This window comes from Typopeltis vanoorti, chromosome 4, assembly GCF_054136105.1.
Source record: "Typopeltis vanoorti isolate ZY-2024b chromosome 4, IOZ_Tvanoo_1.0, whole genome shotgun sequence".
In the NCBI taxonomy this organism is placed as follows: domain Eukaryota; kingdom Metazoa; phylum Arthropoda; class Arachnida; order Uropygi; family Thelyphonidae; genus Typopeltis; species Typopeltis vanoorti.
In genome coordinates this window covers 15,611,279-15,636,009 of record NC_143552.1, presented here as the reverse complement: position 1 = coordinate 15,636,009, position 24,731 = coordinate 15,611,279, and the positions used below count along the sequence as shown (strand labels likewise).

At 35.2% G+C, this 24,731-nt stretch overlaps 1 protein-coding gene across 3 annotated transcripts in view; it reads right to left on the bottom strand.

The window, feature by feature from the left end:
• The window catches only part of Nelf-A (Negative elongation factor A), a 165,316-nt gene that overhangs the window by 44,985 nt on the left and 95,600 nt on the right, over window positions 1–24,731 (bottom strand). For all 3 annotated transcript variants that reach the window (XM_090391011.1, XM_090391013.1, XM_090391014.1), the window contains exons 6-7: window positions 21,075–21,141; window positions 10,095–10,201 (exon numbers count right to left, since the gene is read on the bottom strand). In XM_090391011.1, the coding sequence (XP_090247137.1) occupies window positions 10,095–10,201; window positions 21,075–21,141 (174 nt within the window). The remainder of the gene's footprint in view (window positions 1–10,094; window positions 10,202–21,074; window positions 21,142–24,731) is intronic.

The following is a 24,731-nucleotide window of genomic DNA, read 5'->3' as shown; positions in this document are numbered from 1 at the left end:
AGAAGGATTAGCAATCTCATATGATCACTCTTGATATTTCCAGGCATATGATGAAATGGTGCCATGGCCTTCTTTCCGAGCTACAATTTTATGGTCTCCTTCCTACACTTTGTAAGTGAATTGCTAGCTTTCTGTCTGGTCATTCATTGTATATCATGGTAGACAGTTTCCTCTCATCCAATGTTTTAATCAATGCTGGAAGTAGTACACCAAGGCTCTATGCGTTCACTTGCACTCTTTCTATTATACATCAATGATCTCTCACTTTATTTAATCCTATTCATAGTTTTGCTGAGCATTGTACACTCCATTCCCTTTTGTTATTCACAAAATCATGTAGTATTCAGATGACTCAAGGTTCAAGATTTTTTATGGTCAATGATTTAATCATCAACCTTTCAGCCCTACCAAGTAGGATAAAGATAATTTGGTAAAGTTTAATGCCAGGAATACCCAAATCCTGTCCTATTTCCTGAAAAAGAGATTTTTTTGGCTGATTTTTACATCTAGCCTATCCTGGCATAAATACATTAAGTTCACAGCCTCTTCAGTTTTCAAAAAGATTGGTATTCTTTTTTGTTCTAAACAATGCTTCTCTTCTGATCAACTAACACATTATAAATCACAAACCCACCCAATTCGAGAATATTATTCTCACATTTGATGTGGTGTTCCCCAAACCTACCTCAAAATGCTTGTATCCAGAAGAGATCTATTTGCTTAATAGATGACTCATCTTACCCTGATCTCCAAGTGCTTTCCAACAGATGCCCTGTATTTGCATTATGTCTTTTGTATAGGTATTTCCATGGATGATGCTCCACTGAACTGGCCACTACTATTTGGCATCTTCTCTCTAATTATCCACGAACATGGGCAGCTGCTAGTCTATACCCGCATGCTACTCAGCTCCAGACTCAATGAACCTATTTCTCATTCTCTTCCTTCACTCCATATACCTCTATCCTTTGGAACAATCTTTCTTACCATTTATCCCAATGTATGCACCCTCTAAGTCTTCAAGAAACACAGATTCCTTTCTTTTCTCTCTGATCACTTTTTATATCAATTGCACAAACATCTGAGGTAATGTGTGGGATTGATGTGTGTGTGTGTGTGTGTTGAAAAAATTCAACCATTATCTGAACATCCTCTTCTGCTCTTGATTGCACTTATGCCTATGATCTTAAACTAGAACATGGCATTAAGGATACACTGACTATTTGGTTTTGCTTCGGTATTCAGCTGACTGAAGCAGAAAAATTCCTAATGCATGCATCATAACAACAAATGTACCGAGTTGGGAAAAGGCTCCCATTATTTTGCACTACTACATACAAAGGCTTGCTGTGTTTGCTATAGGTGCTTTGTTTGGTGTTTTTATTTTAGATTATACTATGAAGCATTGAAATTTGTCTTAAAATATTGAAAAAGAGAGTTCTGATCATAATTAATAATAATAATAAAAAATCTGGGTGAAAAAGGAAGTACACATCTATGATTAATCATGTAAAATTGCAAGCATAGTGATGAAATTTGTAAATTAAAATGAAACTGAAATATCGAACCAGAATGCAAGTAGAATTAAGCTGTCAGAATCTAATGTAAATCCTATCCACCAAAACAAAACAGATGTTATTTGATGTTAATGAAAAATCTAAAAAAATATAGGATGCAAATGACAAACACGCAAAATCTTTGCATTACACTATGGATGAAATATTTGCATAACAGACCACACAATTTTTTTTTTTAAAGATTTCCAAGAATAATGAATAAACTCATTCTGCAGTGCAATTTATCAGAAAATTTCTTTCAGCACCAGCTACTAGTGTTCACTGAAAATTCGCATTCATTTTGATTAATACTAAAATTATTTACAGTATTTCACAATTTAAAATCTTAATATTTTTATTTTATTATTTGAGGATCTCATAATGTTGGAGTCTTGACAGGTAACAGATTGATTTGGAGGAAAATTGTAGATAGGAAGTTAGTAATGGTGTAAGTTTTTCATGTAGTACTATCAGAAATTTGATGATGATGAATGCAATATTTGTTGTGAATTTTATGCTGTATTTTAAAAAAAAAAAAACTGTTTCCTATAAAATCTAATAACAGTTTTATTATACTGAAATGAAAAATGTTATACATCCAACCATATTTTATAGCCACATGCAGAAAGAAACTTAAAATTTTGAAAATTTACTATAGTGATTATGAGAACATAACCTTTGGCATCAGAGTTGCCTTGGCTTGCAATATTTAAAGAAGTGTATTTCAAACTACATGTAGTGAAAACAGTTTAGTAGGTCACAGCCAACATTATTTTTTTTTTTTTTATTTAATGAAATAGAGTAGAAAATATCAGAGTGTATCTCAACAGATTACATAGCATTAATACGTTAATGCCACACAGTGTCACATTCTATGTTTTACTTTGAGTGGGAACTCAATTAATGGTGCATTATGCCCTTTCACATCAAGTGGGTGCATTTTTATAAAGTTTAAAATATATACAGCATACTAGTTCAAATATTTTCGATTAAATTTTATTCATATAACTAGTATTGGTGAACTCTCTTAATTATAAAAAATCTGAAATGCAATTCTGATTGCAAGTTTATATATATTTGCTTTTCATAAATCAGCTGGTCTTTGCACCCAATGGCTGTGTTATAACAGATGTGACCATATATTTTGTGCAACTGAAATTTTGAACAAGGTTTTTTTTAGGACAATGTAGTTAGTTGCTGTGTTTGGCATTACAATAAGCTTTTTTTGCTTGCTTGTATGCAGTATGGAAGTAGAGGGGAGTTATTTTTCATTATTGAGGATCATTTTCATTCCAGTTGTCTCCCAATTTACATTAATTATCACTGCCTTTGCTATATAAACTGTCTCTGTACTGTATTTAGCAAATAATAAAGCTACATGCTTTTCTTGCATTTTTCAGTATGCTATCTGTGGGGGAGAAAAAAGGGAGGGGAATGTTTGTCTCTGCACAGGTGCAAACATTGCTGACAGTAGACCGGGAAATGTACAATGTGGCAGAAAGAAAAAGAAAAATGTTCAAGATAAAGGCAAACAGACATTATTCAAGAGGAATGCAAATGAGAGTACATGTCAATACTTGAAGTAAAAAAAGGTATTAAAAGAATTAATTGTGGAAAGGCAGCTGGAGTAAATGGTAATTTGACCAGAAATGCTCAAATACGGGCACATAAATTTTTGCAGTGACTACATTGCATAATTCAGAAGGATTAGTTACAAGCCCAAATTCCAGATAACTGAAGTAGAGCACTCATACTTCGTATTCCACATTTATAAAAATGTGGAATAAAACAGATAGTGAGGATCAGAGAGAGAGAGATCTGTTTGAGGTAAAACTTATGCAAGCATAGCTGAGAAGAGGCTAAGAAAAATGGTGAAAGAGAAGCATAGAGAAGAACAAGCTGGGTTCAGGCCAAGTAGAGGTTGTCATGATCAGATTTTCACCTTATAATAACTGAAGTGGGAATATAGCAAGAATCTGAATCAGATTTTCTAGATCTGAAAAAAGACAAGGTACCCAGAGAGAAAAACTTTTCAAAACACTACAGTTATATGGGATAAACGTAATATTATACAAAGCAACATATCTGTATAACTCTATAATTAACAGAAATACAAGGAAGACAGCGCGAAGTAAAATCAGGTATAAGAAAAGGGTGCACACTATCTCTACTCTTATTCATCACCAATATGGATCACATTATGAAAGCTTAGCTCTTTACATTACAAACTGTAGTACTCCTAAATGAAAGTGGTGCATTCTCCAGGATTCTCTAACTAAATTGAATAACAGCTGTAACAAACTTGACATGAAAATTAGCAATAAAAAGACCAAAACTATGAAAATAGGCACAAACATAGAAAACTTCAACTCTGTTCTGTGGAGAACCTATACAACATGTAAAATAGTTCAGTTATATAGACTCAGTTTTTAGTGAATATGACAAATTAAATATTATAAACAAATTAAACAGAACAAAGTTGGTATGATAGGGAGTCAGTTGAATAAATGAAAATATTTGGAGAATAAACAGATGGCATCAATGGCAGCATCATTAAAAATGAACATATTAAGAAGGAACTTGACATTATTTTATAATCATTCAAGAATGTGTAAGCAGAACCAATCTACGGTGATCACTAACAGAATGAAGAGAAGTAGTTAGCAAAATAGGTGTTTGATGCCAAGATGGCAGGAAACACAGAGAAAGACTAAGATCTAGGTGGACTGATTCAGTTAGAAGTGTCCCAGAGGTCTGAAATATTAGATATGACAATACTGAGGTATTCACAAGTAACAAACTAATTTGAAGATAATCATGTAGTACTGTCATTGTACTTTGTATACCCTTGAGGGTACATGTCAAGAAACTGATGATGATGACAAATAGCATAAAATAGGCATTTAACAAAAACACGTATTTAGTGCTGTAGATCTAGGAGGCATATGACAAGATGCCAAGAGAAAAGCTGTTTGAAATGCTTTAATTATATGGTGCAAATGGTGCATTATATCAAGCAATATATATTTTATATTATATTTGAATTGTAAGTCAGAAGTTAGAACTGAAAGGGATATAGGAAGATGGTTTGATGTTAAATCAGATAACAGACATAAGGGCACACATTACCTCCACTGTTATTCACCCCTTGAGGGTACATTTGAGGAAACAGACCCTGACGGTAATGCACCAAGCAGAGACTGCATGGAGTTTGGATATTCTCTGTTTGGGATTATGTCTATATTCGACTCCTCTCACCACATGTTCCCACACCTTATCATGATCAATGTCTCCAATTCTTGATATACATTCTTAAAGGGTTTACAGGGCCTATAGTTCATTTAACCTTAACTTCCTTTAAATATACCTTAATGAGGAAATCAAATAATTAGTGACACCAGATAAAAATTTCAACAAAATATTATTATTATTATGCGACGGTGATCTTCGGACTCCAGGGAGTCCGAAGACTCACCAAGGGAGGGAGCCTACTCTACAACTCTGTCTCCACCACTCGTTCCACCCACAACTACCTGAAACTACACCAACACCATCTACCACCCACCACCACTAGCATTTCTACTGACAATCACAAACATCCATGCTCACAGCCGGATTTGAACCCACAGCCTTTTGGCTAGAGAGCGGATATGCTAACCACTCGGGCACCAGGCTGGCAATTTTTGATATCCTATCAAAAATATTAAAAATAGAAAAGCCTACCAAAAATCATGATCTTTCCTTGATAATTACTATTGTGAACAGACAGAGTTCACTTATGAAAAATACAACTCTTTGACAGAATTCTTTGATATTGAATGGGAGTTTTTGGTCTCTTAATGTGTCTGAAGAGAACCAACCAGTTTGAAACAAATGCACTAATAAAAGTGCAAATATATGGATGATTGGGCAGTGCTCGTGTCTTTTAAGTACTGCAAGCTAAGGTAACTCCAATGTTGAGAATTGTATTCTCATAAGCTCTCTGGTCAAAATTTCGAAGCTTCTGAAGTTTCTAGATATATTTGGCTTTGCAATAACGTTGGATCTTTAATATCCACCATCACCAAATCCAAATCACACTTCAAAAGACTTCGTGCAAAAAAGTTGTCTCTTATATAAATAGCAGTTGTGCTTTCTGGTTCCTTGCAAAGGCCACTGAGTGCTATTTCTGTCTGCTTCCACCTTTTACTCATCTGTATGTTACTACTGATATTGAAAGATAAAGCAGATATTCTGGTATCATCTCCAGCCAACCCAGAAACAATGCATTACAAACCTCCTGTGGCTTTTTGTTAGAAGGACATCAACAGAATCATAAATAACCTATGTATCAAAGAGTCTTTTAGTCCTGATGGCACCTTTTCTTTGAAATGCACTTTAAAGATATGTCACAGAATTAACACATCCTATTTCTTCTCTTTGCTGTATTACAATTAGCAGGCAACATCATGAGAACAAGCTATATTTAAGCTCACTCAAAACAAAAGTGTCAAAAAAACTCAACATATTGTCCCTTCATCTAAAACAACAGAGAAAATCACTAATTACTGACCTACACCATTTGAAGACTCACCATTTAATCAACAACCACCAGCAAGGAGGGTTTGTTCATTTGAAGAGTGGATAGTTGAGAGAGATCATATTTGGCTATATGATGTTGTAATACAGTAATTTTCATTTGCTAATATCAGAATTGATTAATAAGATTTCTTTATTATTATTTTTATAACTTATGAAATTTTATTTTTATGGCCAAAACATTTGGCCATAAAAAATTTTTTTTTTTAGTGATAAATTGGAATTATTTTTATAGTTTAAAATGAATTTAAATCATTCCTCTCCACCACTCTAAATCCATAACTGACGCATTGCCCATATCACCAATCTCTGGATATGTGCTATAGAATGATATGGAAAAATCTGGACTGTTACACCTAAAATTTTGCAAGGGATTTAAAAGGGTATGGCAGCATAGACAAGCTGCTTGGAAAACTGCCATCTTTTGGTCTGCCTTCCACCCTTTGTATTGGAGCCAATTCTTCCTGGATATTCAAATGCAGCTTCTGCTCTAATGTGTATCTTCTTTTTCCTATAGATAAATGACCTTCTCTCACTGATCTCAAATCCAATCCACAGTACATTCCCTTCTATTGAAACATTCCAAGATTCAAGATCTATAACCATGTCTTAAATACTTATCTCAATATCATTCTTTAGTGTAGTAATGACAACACTTTGGTGACCTTCAATGCTCCCAAAAGACAATCCTGTCTTTGACCTCATAAAAAAGATATTAGTTTACCTTCCATGACATTTGTTAATGACTAGCATGCCACACAAGATGAGATTTCTCTCACTCATATTTGTAGATTTAGGGACTCAAAAACACACGTGCTGAACAGATTATTTTATTGATTACAAATAAAATAAAACTTGACGTTTCGACCTCTATATCGAGGTCATCATCGGAAGAATACAACTGTATGCAGAACCAAGCTACATGCTCATGCTTTCTATACCAGTAAACTAAATCTACGTAGTTAATAAATCTTTTTTCTAGCCTGACCTCTAGTGATAGAAAAGAAAAACAAATAAAAAAAAAAAAAAAAAAATAATAATAATAAAAAAAAAAAAATAAATAAATAATATATATATATATATATATATATATATATATATATATATATAAATTATAAATAGATAAATGCAACTACAATAAACTGTTAGAGTCCTCATGTAGTTACAAAATGATTTCTTTCAGTTGCTATTGAATGTTCTAAACACTTCACCAAGTCACCAGGTTGTCTTCTTGTAGTGGGAATTTTTCTAATGCTAGTTTAGGATGTTATACAGGTTGTAGATGGGTCCTCCACATTCTTGAAATGGTGAGGCCATCATTTTTGTTGAGATTTGGGTTGTGTTTGAGCATTTCACAAGACTCTTTAAATTTTCTCTCAAACCAGGTTTTGGTGCGGTGTAGGGACTTGGTATTTTTCCAGTCAATTCTATGGTATGTTTGGAGTGCATGGTCAGAAAGGCCTGTTTTACCGAAGTGTAGGTATTTAATGTGTCGTTTGTGTTCGTCTTGTCTGATTGGGATAGTTCGCCCTGTTTCCCCTATGTATGGTATGTTACATGTGCAGTTTATTTTGTATACCCCTGGGTGTGCTAGGTGTGGAAGAGGATCTTTAGAGGAACTGAGTAGGTGTCTTAGCTTATTTGGGGGTTTAAAGGTGGTTTTAATGTTGTATTTGCAAAGTGTTCTGTCTATTTTTTCAGAAATGCCTCTAACATAAGGAATGGCAATAGCATTCTTGAAATCTTTTTTGTTCTTACTGGTGTCTTTATGGAGGATCTTGTGAATAGTTTTTTTATTGTATCCATTTTTGATAAATGTTTGGTTGATGATTTTGTATTCTTGGTTTAGAGCCTGTTCATTTAAAGAGATAGTTAGGGCTCTGTGTTTAAGGGTGCTTATGACACCTAATTTTTGTGTTGGGTGGTGGTAAGAATTTTTGTGTATGTATTGGCCTGTGTGTGTAGGTTTGCGGTAAACTGAGAAGGAGAGACAGCCAGAGGGAAGACGTGCGACAAGTGTGTCTAGGAAAGGAAGAGAGTCATTTTTTTCCATTTCAATGGTGAATTGGATACATTTGTGTTGTTTGTTTAGGTGGCTAAGGAATGTATTTAGAGCTTCGCGGCCGTGGGGCCAAATGGCAAAAATATCGTCGACGTATCTGAGCCAGATTTTGGGCTTTAGACATGCTGTCTCTAGAGCCCGTTGCTCAAAGTCTTCCATATAGAAGTTAGCTATTGGGGGGGGGAAAGTGGTGAGCCCATGGCTGTACCTTCTTTTTGAAGGTAAAAATTGTTTTGCCATACGAAATATCCGGAGCGGAGTACGTGGGCAAAAAGGGCCGTGATGTCATGTGGAAATATGTTCTGTAGGAGCAAGATCGTGTCATTGATTGGGACATTGGTGAAAAGGGAAGTTATGTCAAAGCTGACTAATAAATCTTGGTCGGCGAGTGTAATATTTTTGATTTTACTGATGAAATGTTGTGTATTTTTTATGTAGGATGACATCACATGACATCACGGCCCTTTTTGCCCACGTACTCCGCTCCGGATATTTCGTATGGCAAAACAATTTTTACCTTCAAAAAGAAGGTACAGCCATGGGCTCACCACTTTTCCCCCCAATAGCTAACTTCTATATGGAAGACTTTGAGCAACGGGCTCTAGAGACAGCATGTCTATATATATATATATTTTTATTATTATTATTATTATTATTTTTTATTTTATTTTTTATTATTTTTTATTTTTTATTTGTTTTTCTTTTCTATCACTAGAGGTCAGGCTAGAAAAAAGATTTATTAACTACGTAGATTTAGTTTACTGGTATAGAAAGCATGAGCATGTAGCTTGGTTCTGCATACAGTTGTATTCTTCCGATGATGACCTCGATATAGAGGTCGAAACGTCAAGTTTTATTTTATTTGTAATTAATAAAATAATCTGTTCAACACGTGTGTTTTTGAGTCCCTAAATCTACAAATATGAGTGCTGATCACCGTGTAACCCTAAAAAAAAAGAGATTTCTCTCAACTTCTGACTTTGAAAATGAGAAAGAAAATGGTTAAGGACTTCATATTATATAATGAATACTTAAATAAGCGTACAAATTATTACAAGGTATGAAATATAAAATTAAAGTAAAATAATATACTGTATTTGCTGGCATACAAGACGCACCTTCTTTTTTGTACATTTTTTAGGAAAAAACTTTATCACTGAATATTATAATGAATTTACAGTATTTCATATATAAAGTAATAAGCAGGCCTACTTTCAACAAATACCTAATCTAAATAGGAAAGAGTACCCACCTTTTAATCTTCTTCATCAAAACCCAGTAGATTATGATTACAGTGAGTTGCATTTTTTAGATCCTCTTCCTGATTCTGCCAAGTTCTTATCATTTTCTCAGTTGGGGTGGCCTGAAATGCCTCTCTGCAGCCCTGTTTCCTAGCATATGCAATCACATGTAGCTTGTATACAATATCGTAACAATGCCGACGTCTTTCAGCCATAATTTGCCAAGAAATTTAGAGAAAATTTAACGGCAGAAATTTATCACTGTTCACAACAACCATGACAACAATTGGAAAGTTTAAACGAACATGAACACAGCTGTGATCGTCGATGACAGTGCATGCGCATCCACTGAACTCTATGTAACTGGCTCTCACACACTACGAGGAAGCAAGAAAGAAATCGTGTAACTTGGAACAGAGAAAATTTCCAGAAATGAAAGTAATAAAAAACTGAGTATCGGTGTATACGATGCACCCTATTTTTCAGACCTATTTTCAAAGAAAAAAGTGTGTCTTATACGCTGGCAAATACAGTAATCTAATCTTCATTAAAATATATAAAAAAAGTTCAGTACAACAAAGTTCATTTAGAGTTAAGCTGGCTGCGTTCTGAACAAACTACAATGTAGTAATTTAAAATTAAAAATATAGTCTTTACCTGTGAAGAAGAGAAAAGACCAGCTGCATAATCTGGTGTAGTAGGTGTTGAGGGTTGAGTTGTTGGTAATCCATCCTTTTCTTTCTTTTGATCTGGTATTTCTGATTCTAATTAAAAAAAATAGAACATATAAAAAAAATAGGACACACACACAGTGTATGTGTGGGTGGGTCTCCAAAATATAACTGATTCTAACTTGAGCCAGATTGCCTGATCAACGTCCTATATCTATAAGGCTTTACTGTGCATTGGAATTATGAGTATTCAGAATTAAAAACAGTTGCATTCTAGAGACCAGTGCGACATTTAATTACAACGAACATAAACCTTTCTGAAATACCTACTTATCATCCCTCGTGTATTATGCTCAAACTAAAAAAGCTTAAATGTGGCATTATAATGTCAAATACCATGAAAGAACCATACTGTGTATGAATGATTTGCAACAGAGACACCTTATGGCTAAATTAAATATAATACAAAAGTGACTAACTGTTGTAGAAGTTTTCGTGTATGTGCATGTGAGCATGCAACAGTTGTATAGTACAGACAGCTCTCTCTATAGCAAACACCAGTATAACAAGTGACTGAAAATTACTAACCAAAGCTCCATAGGCACAATGATATGCTAAAAGAAATTCACTATAAGTGCACCTATATTTGATATAAAAATGATATAATTTTTCCTTCACATAGTTGATCCCCACTATTGCAAATTCATAGCCTACAGGAATAGTCTGTATATTGAATAGTTTATTATAGCAAATTTTCTTTAGCATATAACAGTTTGCTCATGGGGATTTGGTCAGAACTTTTCTCACCAGGTTTGTTATAAGGTGTTTGCTACATCAAATGTTATAGTCATGATTACGTAAAACCAGCCTGCACATAATGCTTTACCACTGTGCTTTCTATGCTTTTTTTGCATGTTGAGGGCAGCTAATGTAAAGTATATCTCAAAGGAATAATGCCTACAATGCAATACAGAAATGGCAAGGAACACATGATATTTCAAATTAGTATCTCATTTTATGCTGAGAGCAGCTGATCTTAACATGTCAGCTGAATTATCTACTAAATGAAAAGTACATCTTAAAGGAATAATGCCTGCAATGCAATACAGAAATGGTGAGGATAACACAAGGTATTTCAAATGAGTATATTATTATTTATATTAGTCCAAGCACTTCTATAGCAGTCAGAAGAAACGTGCCTTTTATTGGAAAGGCATTCGATTCCATAAGAGCAAGGAACATTTACAAAGGATTTTCAGATCATATTTAGGTTTATGAAAAGCTAAGTTACTATGCTGCTAATTAATGGCCCAACTAGAGCGTTCTGGAATGGTTGTTGATATTCTCCAGTGTACAATGTTTCACTTTGACAGTGATCATTGTACAATGATCATTGATCATTGTACAATGATCATTGATCATTGTATAATCAAATATTTGATATTTACCCTTATGAGGTGTACAGGATGCTAATCTCTTATTAACATATAATAAATTTAGTTTAATCCTTTATCCAAGTGTGAGCAAACAAAGTTGCGCCTGAAAATATCTTCAGGGCTGGGGTAAGGTAGTACAACACCAGGCAACTCGTAGCAAAGGTGAATCTACTACCAGTGTAGTACTACCTTACCCCATTCCTGAAGATATTTTCAGGCGCAAACTTTGTTTGCTCACACTTGGATAAAGGATTAAACTAAATTTATTATAGTCTAATCAATTGAAAAATAAACTTTCAACTACTATTAACAATTTTTCTGTATATCAGACTATTATTTGACAGAACTCCAAAAATCTTATATTTCAGTCTTGTAATGTACTTTTAACTGTATCAATCCACCTGTATCTTGGTCTTTTCCTTGAAATTCATTATGTCATCAGACTCCTGTTATGCTAATTTCCTCTTCCATTCTGTTTAAGTTTTTAATATGACTATTACTGATGCCATTTGTTAATTTCCCTAATGTTTTTCAGAACTCACATATCTACAGTTTCTCGTCTTTGATCAACTGCTTTTTTTTTCTTCCCTCCCTAACTCAATTCTCAGATCCATATGTTAAAACTTTTTAAAACAGTGTTTTGTATAATGATAGTTTAGTGTTTTGGCTCATGTTCTATATAAATTTATTCAACTAGCTACTCCCCATGCTAGCTTCACTTATTTTGTTGTTTACTTCCATTTAACTTTCTATCTTCATTAAAAATTGGGCATAAATGGATGAAATATTTCATTCTACACTTTTCCATACAGAATGCAGCTGATGTTAACTATTTTGCCTATTTTCACAGCATTTTTACAGTATCTTTATAGCATAAAGATTGCCAATATAATCTGTTAATCTGATTATAGATCCTTGTTATATTCTAAGCTGAATTGACATCAAAATTTCGAACTTTCTAAAGATAAACAGGAATGATCAATAATGTTTTCAAACCTAACCAAGTTCAAAAGCATACAATAATAAAAATTTATAAAGTTTTGGCAAGACCTTCTTTACAGAATGGAAGTGAATTATGAACCATAAAAATTGCAGAAGAAAAAAAGAATAGAAACTGGAGAAATGAAATTCTGCAAAGAACAGCAGGATATACTCTCTCTCTAGGAGAAAAAAAGAAGCACAAAAATACGTAAAGAACTAAAAACAGACTCAGTATTGGACAAAACATATGAATACTGAAAGAAGTGGATTGAACATATTGAAAGAATGGACAGTTCAAGACTACCTAAAAAAATACTCTGATAATACCCAGTTGGAAGATATAGAACCAAGCAAAACATGGAATGAGACCAGAACAGGCCACTGGCCTAAATTCCTGAAAGATGATGAAGTTTTGGTGCTTTTATTGCTGATTTTCATACTAAACTCATAGCAAGAGTTATTCAGTTTAAGTAGTTCTGAAGATTTGTAATGGATTTATTTAGGAACATAGCATCTGCATAAAGTAAAGAACTGAGCTGAACTTCACAGAATTTGATATAAGATTTCATGCCACTTTCCTTTATTATGTGATCCATGTAGATAATGATTAACAGTGAAAATAATGTGTACCCCCTGTCTTGCAACTGATTTTAGAAACCACATAACTGTACCTTTTTAACAGCTTTTGCATTTTGCTTGGCTCCTTGTCACCTTTTCCAGATGTCTCTTCTTCTTCTTGAGTAGGTTCTTCTTCTAGTAGCAGAAACTTTCCTTAAAATCTCTCTTATGTTCTGAGCCTTCTCTTTCAAGGTTGTGTACCTGTCTCCATTTAGCATTGTTTTCCTTACTCTTCCTCTGGGTCTTTTTCCATTTATTTTTCCTTTAATGGCATCTCTGATGATTCCATTCCCTCTCAGAATATATCCGATCCAGTTTCCTTTCTTCTTTTTATCCTCTTTAACAGACTTCTTTCTTCTTCTACTCTTTTTAAGACCTCTTCATTAGTTATTTTATCTGTTCGTTTGATTTTTTCCATCCTTCTCCAAATCTACATCTCAAAGCTTTCCAAAATATTAATTTCTTCTTTCTTCAATGTCCAAGTTTCTGCTGCATAGAGGGCAACACTCCACACAACATTTTATTAGTCTTTTATTTAGGTTTCTATCCATTTTACTTCTGAATAAATTCCATTTCCTCTTAAAGGAATTTCTTCCCATCACTATTCTTGCTCTTTTATGCCACTTTTACATCTTTCATCACTGCTAATAACACTTCCTAGATATTTAAATGTCTTTACTTGATTCAATTTTTCCCCATTTATTTTGATATCCATATTTGCCTCTTTCCTTGCTATTTTCATTACCATTGTTTATCTGATGTTAATTTTCATTCCATAATTGATACAGGATTAAAGTTATCTGTTCAATAGATGTTGACAGTCCTGTTTCAGTATTTGATAATAATGCCTTATCATCTGCATATCTTATTGCAAATATCTGTCTACCTCCAATCTATATTCCTTCTTCCAAATTCTCTAGTGCTTCTTTTAACACTGCATCAGAATACATGTTAAACAAAAATTGGTGACAGAGAACAGCCTTGTCTTACTCCTTGTCCAATGATACCTGGTTCTGTTGTACCATATATGTCTCTCACGATGGCAGTTTGTCCCATATATAGTGAAATAATTAGCCTTCCTTCTTTCCAATCTATACCAATCTTTTCCATTACTTCCACATCTTATCCCATTTTACAAAGTCAAAAGCTTTTTCAAAATCTATATAACAGATATTAACTTCTTTATTCCAGATGTATAAAACTTAAATATAGATTCTTGTTATATTCCAAGAATTTCTCAACATTTGTCTTAAAGTGAAAATTTAATCTTGACAACCACTATTTGGCCTGAATCCTGCATATTTTTCTCCAGACTTATCGTCTACATTTTTTTCCTTCTTACCACTTTTTCAGGCATTGTGTCAATGCTTGTATCAATCTTACCTAGAACACGCAGCAAGGAAATATCTCTGAACTTCTCAACATCCAATCTTATTTATTTTTTTTAGATGAGTACTCTGTGAACTCTACTCCAATCATCTGGAATTTGAGTTGACCATGCCTTCTGAATTATGAAGTATAGCCACCTCATATGGAGGTATAAAATTTTTATACTATCATATTTGAGCCTTTCTGGCTGAATGTCAGGGGAGATGGAGAGATGTGTGTAGTGGAGTGCTTTTCTGCAATGAGTCCTTGTACTCCTTGGAGGTGTCATGCAATAATAATAATAATAAGTTATTAGCATTATGCGTGAAATTTTCCAAGGTGATTCCTTGTCACCACTACTATTCAATATTTTTTTGATACTTTTTGTCTATGATTTTGAAGAAAACAAAACTTGGATATGAAATTCCTAAATATAATATTAAAATGTCCCATCTGTTGCATATGGATGCCTTGAAGTTATATGGAAAATCAGCAGCAAACAGCCTCTTTACTGAACACAGTTCGTATTTTCAGTCAGGACATCAAAATGGAATTTGGTTTAGATAAATGCGCAATTTTATCTATGAAACAAGGAAAAATTAATGAATTAGCAATTTTAACTTTGATCAAGAGAAATATATAAAAGTAATTTAAACTAACGAACACTATAAATACCTAGGAATATTAGAAACCAGTGATATTCTCCACTTGAAAGTTAAACAACACGCAGTAGCAGAATACACCAAAAGAGTTAGAAATATTCTGAAAACAAAACTAAATGGATTAAACATGATTAGAGCAATGAATTCTTGGACTACACCAGTGATCCGATTCACAACTGGCATAATAGATTGGACAAAAGAAGACCTGGACAAATCGGACTGCAAAACTAAAAAATTAATGACTATGCATCAAATTCATGAAGTGATGTTGACTGGTTGTACCTACCAAGAAGAATAGGTGGGCAGGATCTGCTGCGAGTGAGATAGATTGTGGAAGAAGAAGAAATTACTTTAAAAAGTTACATCGAGAACAGCTCTGAGCAAATGCTTCAAGCAGTTACACAAGAGGGACTTGTGTAACAGGAAACAAATCTGATTACAAAAAGGAACAGCAAAATAACTGATATGTGTGCTGGAAAAATAAACCCTTGGCCAATTTCTTCGAGACGCTGAGGAAAAAATTGACGTGAACAAGATGTGGCAATGGCTACAATATGGATATATTAAAAAAGAAACAGAAGGATCAAGAACAGGCATTACAAACTAATGCAATCAAAGCAAAAATTCTGAATATCAATAATAACAGCAAATGAGACTGTAGTACATCTAATCAGTGCCTGCAGCAAGATAGCTCAAACTGATTATAAATACCGCTATGATCAAGTGGCCAAAATAATTCATTGGCATGTATGCAAAAAATATGGCTTTTCTACTTCTAATAACTGGTGGCAGCATAAAATAGAAACAGTACTGGAAAACAAAACAGCAAAAATTATCTGGAGCTTTAGAATACAAACTGATCAGCGTTTGGAACAAAATAGACTTGACATCACAATTATCGAACATCGACAGGTTTGGATTATTGATATCACAGTACCCAGTGATAACAACAAAGAACTGGAAAAAATGACTAAATATTGAGATTTGGCAATCGAAGTCGGCCGGCTATGGCTTAATCAAAGTCATTCCAATAGTTATCAGTGCACTTGGTGCAATTTCAAAGAAGCTATCCAACTATTTACAGTTAAACATCAACAAAGTGACCCCATATGATCTACAAAAAACAGCATTACTTGGAATACTCCATATTTTACGACATTACCTGACAGACTATTCTTAGAATATTAATATTCGGCACAATCTGAATTGTTCTGCATCACCAGTCAAATCGTTGTTTAAATGATATCTTGTTTTGACTGTGTATCAATTATGTGAATAAAGTAACAATAATAATGCCATCTAATCCATTTTCCTTTTGACATTTATTATTTGTGATCTCATTAAGAAGAATCGCATCCATTCCTGTTCTTTTTCTTGAAAAACTTGAAGAAAAATGATGGGTCTGAACCAGATGAACACAAAGTCAAAATCGTTCTCTCTTCGTAATCATTTCCCCGATAATGCCCATTCCCGTCATTAGACAAAATTACATAACACAGTCATTTTTACACATATTTTCACCATTCCTCCCATTATAATTTGTTTCCCTGACACTCTGTGTTAGGTTTCTACTAGTTATTAGTTTTTCAAGAAATCAGATGACTTGAATCCAGTGAGACCTATGATTGTAGTACTAGTAATGGTATTTCATGTGGCAGTGAATTTGAAGCTATTTAGTGTGAGGTGGAATCTAACAAGATCAATCACAGAGTAGGGTGTTGTAACAGACCTGGTGGATCTGTTGCTAGTGTTGAAGAAATGCATCAGCAAATAGAGATGATGGGTGTAAAAAGAGTAATCATAATGAGAGACTTTAATTATCCAAATACTGATTGGGTAGCAGTAAAATCTCACGAGAAGAAGCAAACTGAATTTATTGAGCTGTTGCAAAACAACTTCTTCAAGCAGCATGTGAAAGAAGGAACTCAAGGCCAAAGAGTTAGATTTGATTATAGTGTCAGAAGGTATTTCGGTTAAAGATGTAACTATTCTGCCTCTGGTTGGTGACAGTGATCATGCGGTGCTCACTTGGGAAGAGACTAAGTTTATGAATGTTCCATTCAGAAAAGGTTGCATGCTGAACAACAAAGCAGGACATTATGACTAACTGAGGAGTATACTGAGTTCAGCAGAATGGTATCGGCTGCTGGATGATAAGCATTTAAGAAACACTTAAATGATGCAATATCAGAATGCGTCCCAAGAGTTCGAAGAATAAATAGGGTAGGAGTCAAATGGATGTGTAATCTTATTAAGCAAGAGATTTGTAAGAAATGGATGATGTGGAAATAATACCACATGCATAAGGATGATGTCCGTTGTGAAATTATAAGCTGCAGTGTAGAATAGGTCACTACTGTTGTACGGAAAGCTAAGCCTGAGTATGAAAAGAAACTGGGTCTGCAAGCTAAAGACAAATCACAAGAATTCTATCGATATGCTGCAAGTAAAAGAAAGAATGAATACGAAAGAATAACTCCTTCTGAATGTAGATGGTGTGAGTGTGACAGATGCATAAAAAATTGTTCAACTAATCAGCGCCCAATTTTCTAAAAGCTATCAACCTGTTGTATGCAACATAGAATTCACCGCTACTTCTTCAATGAATGAAGGAACTCAGGTGTACGAAGAGCTGTTTCATAAATTGAATAAGAATTCAGCAATAGGAACTGATGGGATATCATCACGGGTGTTAAACTGGCTATAGCTTTAACCATGCTATATAATCTGAGTCTCAGAACAGGGAAGATTCCTCTGGAACTGAAGGAATATATGGTAATCCCATTGCACAATGATGGTTCAAAGACCGATGTATCCATCTATCAATCAATCTGTATCTCAGAAGTGGTGGTGAAGATTTTGGAAAAATTGGTTAGGGCTTGCAATCAGAAATGGGTTGACAGTGAATCTCCACTTTGCAATGAACAGCAGGGGTTTATTAAGGGAACGTCATGTTTTAGCAACTTGCTCATATTCTCTAATAATGTTACCACTGAACTATACAAGGGGAATAGATATGCCACGATACTCTTGGAGTTTGTTAAGGCATTCAACAGAATACAGCATGGAAGACTGTTGCATAAACTTGAGAATATGGGTTTGGATTATAGAATATTATCGTGAATAAGAGGATGGCTGACTGACAGATATCAAAAAGTGATATATGGGGGATGTGAGTCTGCAAGATTTAAGGTAACCAGTGGTGTACAAGGATCAGTTCTTGGTCCACTATTATTAAATCTATACATTAATGAAATTGGGAAGGATTTGACAAGCGACTTACAGCTATTTGCTGATGATGCAAAGATAGGTAGGGTAATCAGGAATGCTGCTGATATGCAGTACTTGCAGAATGATTTGAATAGACTGGAATTGTGGGAATGGGAAAATGGATGTCAGTAAATGCAAAACCATGCTTTGGCGTGATTAGATATCAAATGTCGTATTATATTGGTGGGATTATGCTAGAAGAAACTGACCAGGCAAGGGATCTTGGAGTGTTAGTAGATAACAAGTTGAAGTTCAGGGATTATATAGCAAAGACTGCAAATAGAACTCAAAAGATAATTGCAATGCTGAAACAAATTTTCACATGTAAAGATAAGGTTGTCATTTTGCTTCTTTACAAGGCCTTGATAAGACCTCACTTGGACTATTGTGGACAGGTCTGGTCTCCGTTGTGATTCTGATATGGTGGAGAGAGTGTTAAAAATGATATCGGGATTGTGGAAAACTGATTATGAAGACAGACTGAGAATTTGTAGACACTAGCAAACAGGAGAAGCAGGAAATAGAACTCAAAAGATAATTGCAATGCTGAAACAAATTTTCACATGTAAAGATAAGGTTGTCATTTTACTTCTTTACAAGGCCTTGATAAGACCTCACTTGGACTATTGTGGACAGGTCTGGTCTCCGTTGTGATTCTGATATGGTGGAGAGAGTGTTAAAAATGATATCGGGATTGTGGAAAACTGATTATGAAGACAGACTGAGAATTTGTAGACACTAGCAAACAGGAGAAGCAGGGGTAATACGACTGAGGCTTACAAACTTTTGAAAGGATCGTCCAGGATTTCAGATGATGGAATTTTTCATTTTATGGAGGGTGGGGGAGAGGACATTCTTGGAAGATGAGAATGGATGCTGCTAAGAAGGGGTGAGGGCTAGATTTTTTCTCATAGGGTGGTGCATGATTGGAATGGATGGCCATTGGATGTTGTGCATGTAAGCAATGTGAATGAATTCAAGAATAAGTATGATTGCTGGTGTGTGTGTAGTATGTGGCCTCCCTTGATGAGTCCCTGACTGCTTGGAAGTCTCTCTCAATAATAATAGTAATAATTAAGTATTGATATGTACAACTGATTGCATTCCTCTTGAATATCAACTACTACTGTTCTGTCACTGCCTTTAACAATGTTTCAAAGTCATTATTTGTAATTACTCTGAAATATTACTGAATTACTTCTACGTTGTTCAGTTATTTTTTTTTATTTCATCATTCTTACCAAACTTGTATATTCTTGTTTGCTATGCATACAAGAATATTGTTAATTCTTGTATATATTGCAAACAACAAAGCTGTGTGTGAAACAAATCAAGTCTTGAACAAGAAAATTAGTTTATTACTAATCGAAATTATAACAAATATTTCAAAATGATTAATTCACATTAATTCTGATCTTAGTGCTATGGTGCAGTGCTATAGCAATATTGGAATCCCTTAAACTAGCAATTCATTCATTTATTTATTTTTATTTTTTTTAATAGTAATTCCATACATGAGACTATTCAACCTATAATACATTTGTACCATAGATGAGGGCAAAAGTTGAGGGAAAAAAAAAACTTGTTTATGGCAGATTTGAATTATTGGATTTATTTATATATTTTTTAACCTTGGGTATAATATACGTTAAAGATACCAAGCTAATTTAAACCTGGTTTTAATCCATTTCCCAAGTAAGTCAAGTTTGCGCCTGCAAGTAGTGCAAGTCTTAGGCAACTCGTGGTAAAGGTGGAATAAGCTCTGATCACTATTCTTAATATTTACCCTTAATGCAAAGCACATCTCTTTGAGGAGATGTATGATGCTATGCATTAAAGGCAAGGGGACAATATCCAGACCAGTTTCGACCTTTATTGAGGTCTCATCAGTGGGAGCCAAGCTTAGAAATACCAAGGTTTAAGCAATACAGAGTAATACAGCTCTGCAGTTTTCATGTGTCTATGAGGATGATGTTTCTCTACCTCTTGCCCTTCTTCACTTACATCAATATCTTCAGTTTTTCTTCATCAGCTTTTACAAATTTACACTAACCTTCTTATTATGTTCTTGTGTGCATGCACGCGCATGCCACTTCAAGTCTCTTAAAAGCACAGAAATGGAATAGTTATTCCATTCTCGATAGTTATATCTCAAATAGTTATTCCAGTTACTCAAGGTCAAAGAGTGTTGGATTTGCTCATAGCGCCAGAAGGGATCTCTGTCAAGAATATAGCCATTTTACCACCAATTGGTGACAGTGATCATGCTGTTCTTTCTTGGGAAGTATCTACTTGTATTGAAACTCCAATTAAATCAGGCTACATTACAAAGCTTGAAATTATGTTCAACATAGAAGAATATTATCTTCAGTCCCAGGGTATCAATTACTGAATGGAAAAAATGTCAACAATATGACTGGTCAGGGATTTCATAAAATCCCAGACCAGTCATAAAACCACAAAAATTAATAAATAAAATTTTATAATTCATTTAGAAAATGGAGAGAATAAAAATGAATAATTAACTAACACTGAAATTATTGATTTCATAATTTTGAATGACATGTTTGAAATCACTTTTAACTAATTTTAATAAATTATCAAAACTCAAAGGATCAATAAAACAAATACCTGGTTGTTTTTTTCTTCTCTTTGCTTCTCTTCCATAGCCAATTGGTTGTTCACCAATTTCAAGTAACTGAAAAAAACAAAATGCAAGATTATGAAATCTAATATTAATCTAAATGTAGTAAATAATGTTTTAATTATTTTAATTCAAAATAAGTCTTAATTTGGCTAATTGCTTAGTGATAATCTCATGATCAGAAAGAACACGAATTTATTGAATTGTTGCAGGATAACTTTCTCAAGCAGCATGTGAAAGAAAGAACTCGAGGTCAAAGAGTGTTGGATTTGCTCATAGCACCAGAAGGGATCTCTGTCAAGAATATAGCTATTTTACCACCAACTGGTGAGAGTGATCATGCTGTTCTTTCTTGGGAAGTATCTACTTGTATTGAAATTCCAATTAAATCAGCCTACATGCTGAATTACAAAGCCGGAAATTATGTTCAAGAAGAATATTATCTTTGGTCCCAGGGTATCAATTACTGAATGGAAAAAATGTCAGCAATGCATGGGAATCTTTGAAAAAGTGCTTGAATGAGGTGGAATCTGAATGTATCCTTTTTAGTGCTTGAAGAGTAAATAGGTTGGGTGTGAAATGGATGTGCAGTCTTATTATAGCTAGAGATCCACAAGAAGAAGATGATGTGAGAATAAGAATGAGAGGAGTTATGAAATATATAAAGTTCAGGCCAGAAAAGTAACGAGTATTGTGAGAAAAGCTAAAATGGAGTATGAAAAGAAATTGGCCATGCAAGCTAAAGGCAATCCAAAAAATTTTTATCGTTATGCCGCAAGCAAAAGAAAGAACGAATGTGGAAGAATAACTTTATTGAAGATGTACACGAGTGTTGGAAGCTAAAGAGATTGTTCAGTTAATGAGTGCTCACTTTGCTAAGATATATCAACCAGGTGTATGTAGTATGGTGCACAGTGCTACTGGTACGTTGGATAAAGAGTTAGAGGTTCATGAAAATGAGGTTGAAGAGCTTTTGCATAACCTGGATAAGAATTTGTCAATAGGGACAAATGGAATATCTGCCTGTCTGTTAAAGGAATGTTCAGCGGAATTGGCTAAGCCTTTCACACATTTGTATAACTTGAGTCTCAGCTCAGGAATGATACCACAGGAATGGAAGGAATAATATAGTTCCATTGCACAAGGGTGGTGCAAAAACTGATGTGTCTAACTACTGACCTATCTGTATTTCTGGTGTGGTAGTGAAGATTTTAGAGAAGTTAGTAAGAACTCGCATACAGAAATGGGTAGACAATCATTCTATACTCTGCAGGGAACAGCATGGGTTTACTAAAGGAAGGTTATGTTTTAGCAATTTGCTCATATTTTATAACAATGTTACTGCCAAGTTGGATAAAGGAAATGGATACATTATGATAATGTTGGATTTTTCTAAGGCATTTGATAGGATACCACACAATAGGCTGTTGCGTAAACTGGAGAATATGGGATTGTAACATAATCTATTGACTTGGATCAGGGAATGGTTAACAGACAGATATCAAAAAGTGGTATACAGTGGGTGTGAATCTGCCAGATTTAAGGTAACCAGTGGTGTACCTCAGGGTTAAGTCCTTGGGCCATTATTGTTCAATCTATACATTAATGATTTCAAGTAGGGTCTATCATCTGATTTGCAAATGTTTGCTGATGATGCGAAGATAGGCAGGGCAATCAGGGATGCTACTGATATTCAGCAATTACAAAACGATTTGAATAGACTGGAAATCTGCGCAAAAGAAAATGGCTGTCAGTTTAATGTTAGTAAGTGTAAAGTTATGCACTTTGGCATGATTAGAGTTCCGGTGGCATATTATATTGGCAGGGTTATACTACAAAAGTTGCAAATACAACTCAGAGGATAATTTCTATGCTGAAGTGAACCTTGACATGTAAGGATAAGGAAGTAATTTTACCTCTTTATAAGGCTTTGATAAGACCACACTTGGATTACTGTGCACAGATTTGGTCTCCCGGTTCCAAGGGGATAAAGAAGCTGTGGAAAGGGTGCAAAGAAGAGTTCTTACATACATATATCTTCAAGGCCCACCTTTCCTAATTGGGTTGTGGGGGCAACAGCTGCAAGAGGAACTTCCAATGGTCACGATATTCTGCCACCAAGCTCAGGTGTTCTGGTGGGATTCCCAAACGTGTCCACCCAAGGTTTTGGATATAATCTATCCAATGAGTCCTTGGTCTTCCCACCCTCTGGCTTGGCAAAGAGGGCCTGCTGAGGGAGCCTCTTCTGTGGCATTCTGACCAGGTGCCCGTACCAACGTAACTGTGATCTCTCAACACGGAGAAGCAGCGGTTGAGTATTGAGGGTTTCCTGAATTGCAGAGATTCTGACTCTGTCGAGTCTTGTCAGCCCCGCAACCCCTCGAAGGAACCTCATTTCAGCTGCTTGGATTCATGTCCGCATTCTTTCGGTCATTACCCAACTCTCATGACCATAGGTGAGGATGGGGACATAGACTGTATTGAAGACAGCCAGCTTTGCTTTCTGGCTTAACTCCCACTTCAATACCGAACGACCAAGATCCCACAATATTGAGCTTGTTAAGCCAATTGGAGTATCTAACTCTACGTCCCATTTTCTATCATTCGTGAATATGGACCCAAGGTATTTAAACTTCTCCACCTGCCTCATTGGGACTCCACTTACATTTAGTGTACTGGGATGGTTGTCTTGAGACCACAAATGTTTCTGTTTTGGCCACACTGATCTTCATTCTGGCATCTGCACAAACAGCTACAAACCTATCCAGGGTCCGCTGGAGGTCATCTGCAAAAAGCAGACGTCCAATGCTACATCTTCCAATTCGGACACACTCACTGCCTCGGCTGTGCCTATCAATCCAGTCCATAAATATTATGAAAAGGAAGGGTGACAGAACACACCCTTGGCGGAGGCCAACGGAGACTGTGAAAGGTTCAGACTTTGTGCTGTTTACCCTGACACAAAACTCTGGGCATTCATACAGGGACTTGATGGCAGCCAATAGTTGGCCATTCACTCCATACTCCTGTACTACTTGCCAAAGCTTATCCCGAGGAATATGCCTTCTCCAAGTCCACAAAACATGTGTAGACATTCTTGGCATATTCCCAAGATTTCTCAAAGACTTGCCTTAAAGTGAAGATTTGGTCAGTTGTGCTTCTATCAGGATGAAAGCCAAATTGTTCTTCCTGGAACTTTGACTCAACTATGCTCCTGCACCGTCTTTCCAGCACTTAGCACACACTTTCCCAGGCAGGCAGAGCAGAGAGATGCCACGATAGTTACTGCAATCCTTCTGGTCTCCCTTCTTAAAGACTGGTATTATTATTATGCCTGTCTGCCATTGCTTTGGTGCTCACCCAGATATCCAAGCAGTCTGACACACTCGCGTCAGCCAGAGAACACCGCCTCGATTTAAGGCTTTTAGCATTTCGGGCCGAATTTCATCATTGCCAGCAGCCTTGCCCGATTTTAGCGATTTTATTGCTAAATGAACCTCTTCTGCTGTGAGACTAGTCATTGCCCCGATATGCACCTCTTGGATGTCCACAACTGCTGGGCCACCCGGGTTAAGAAGGCTCTCAAAGTATTCCCTACATCTGTCGAGGATATCCTTCTCGGTTATTAAAAGTGCACCATCAGA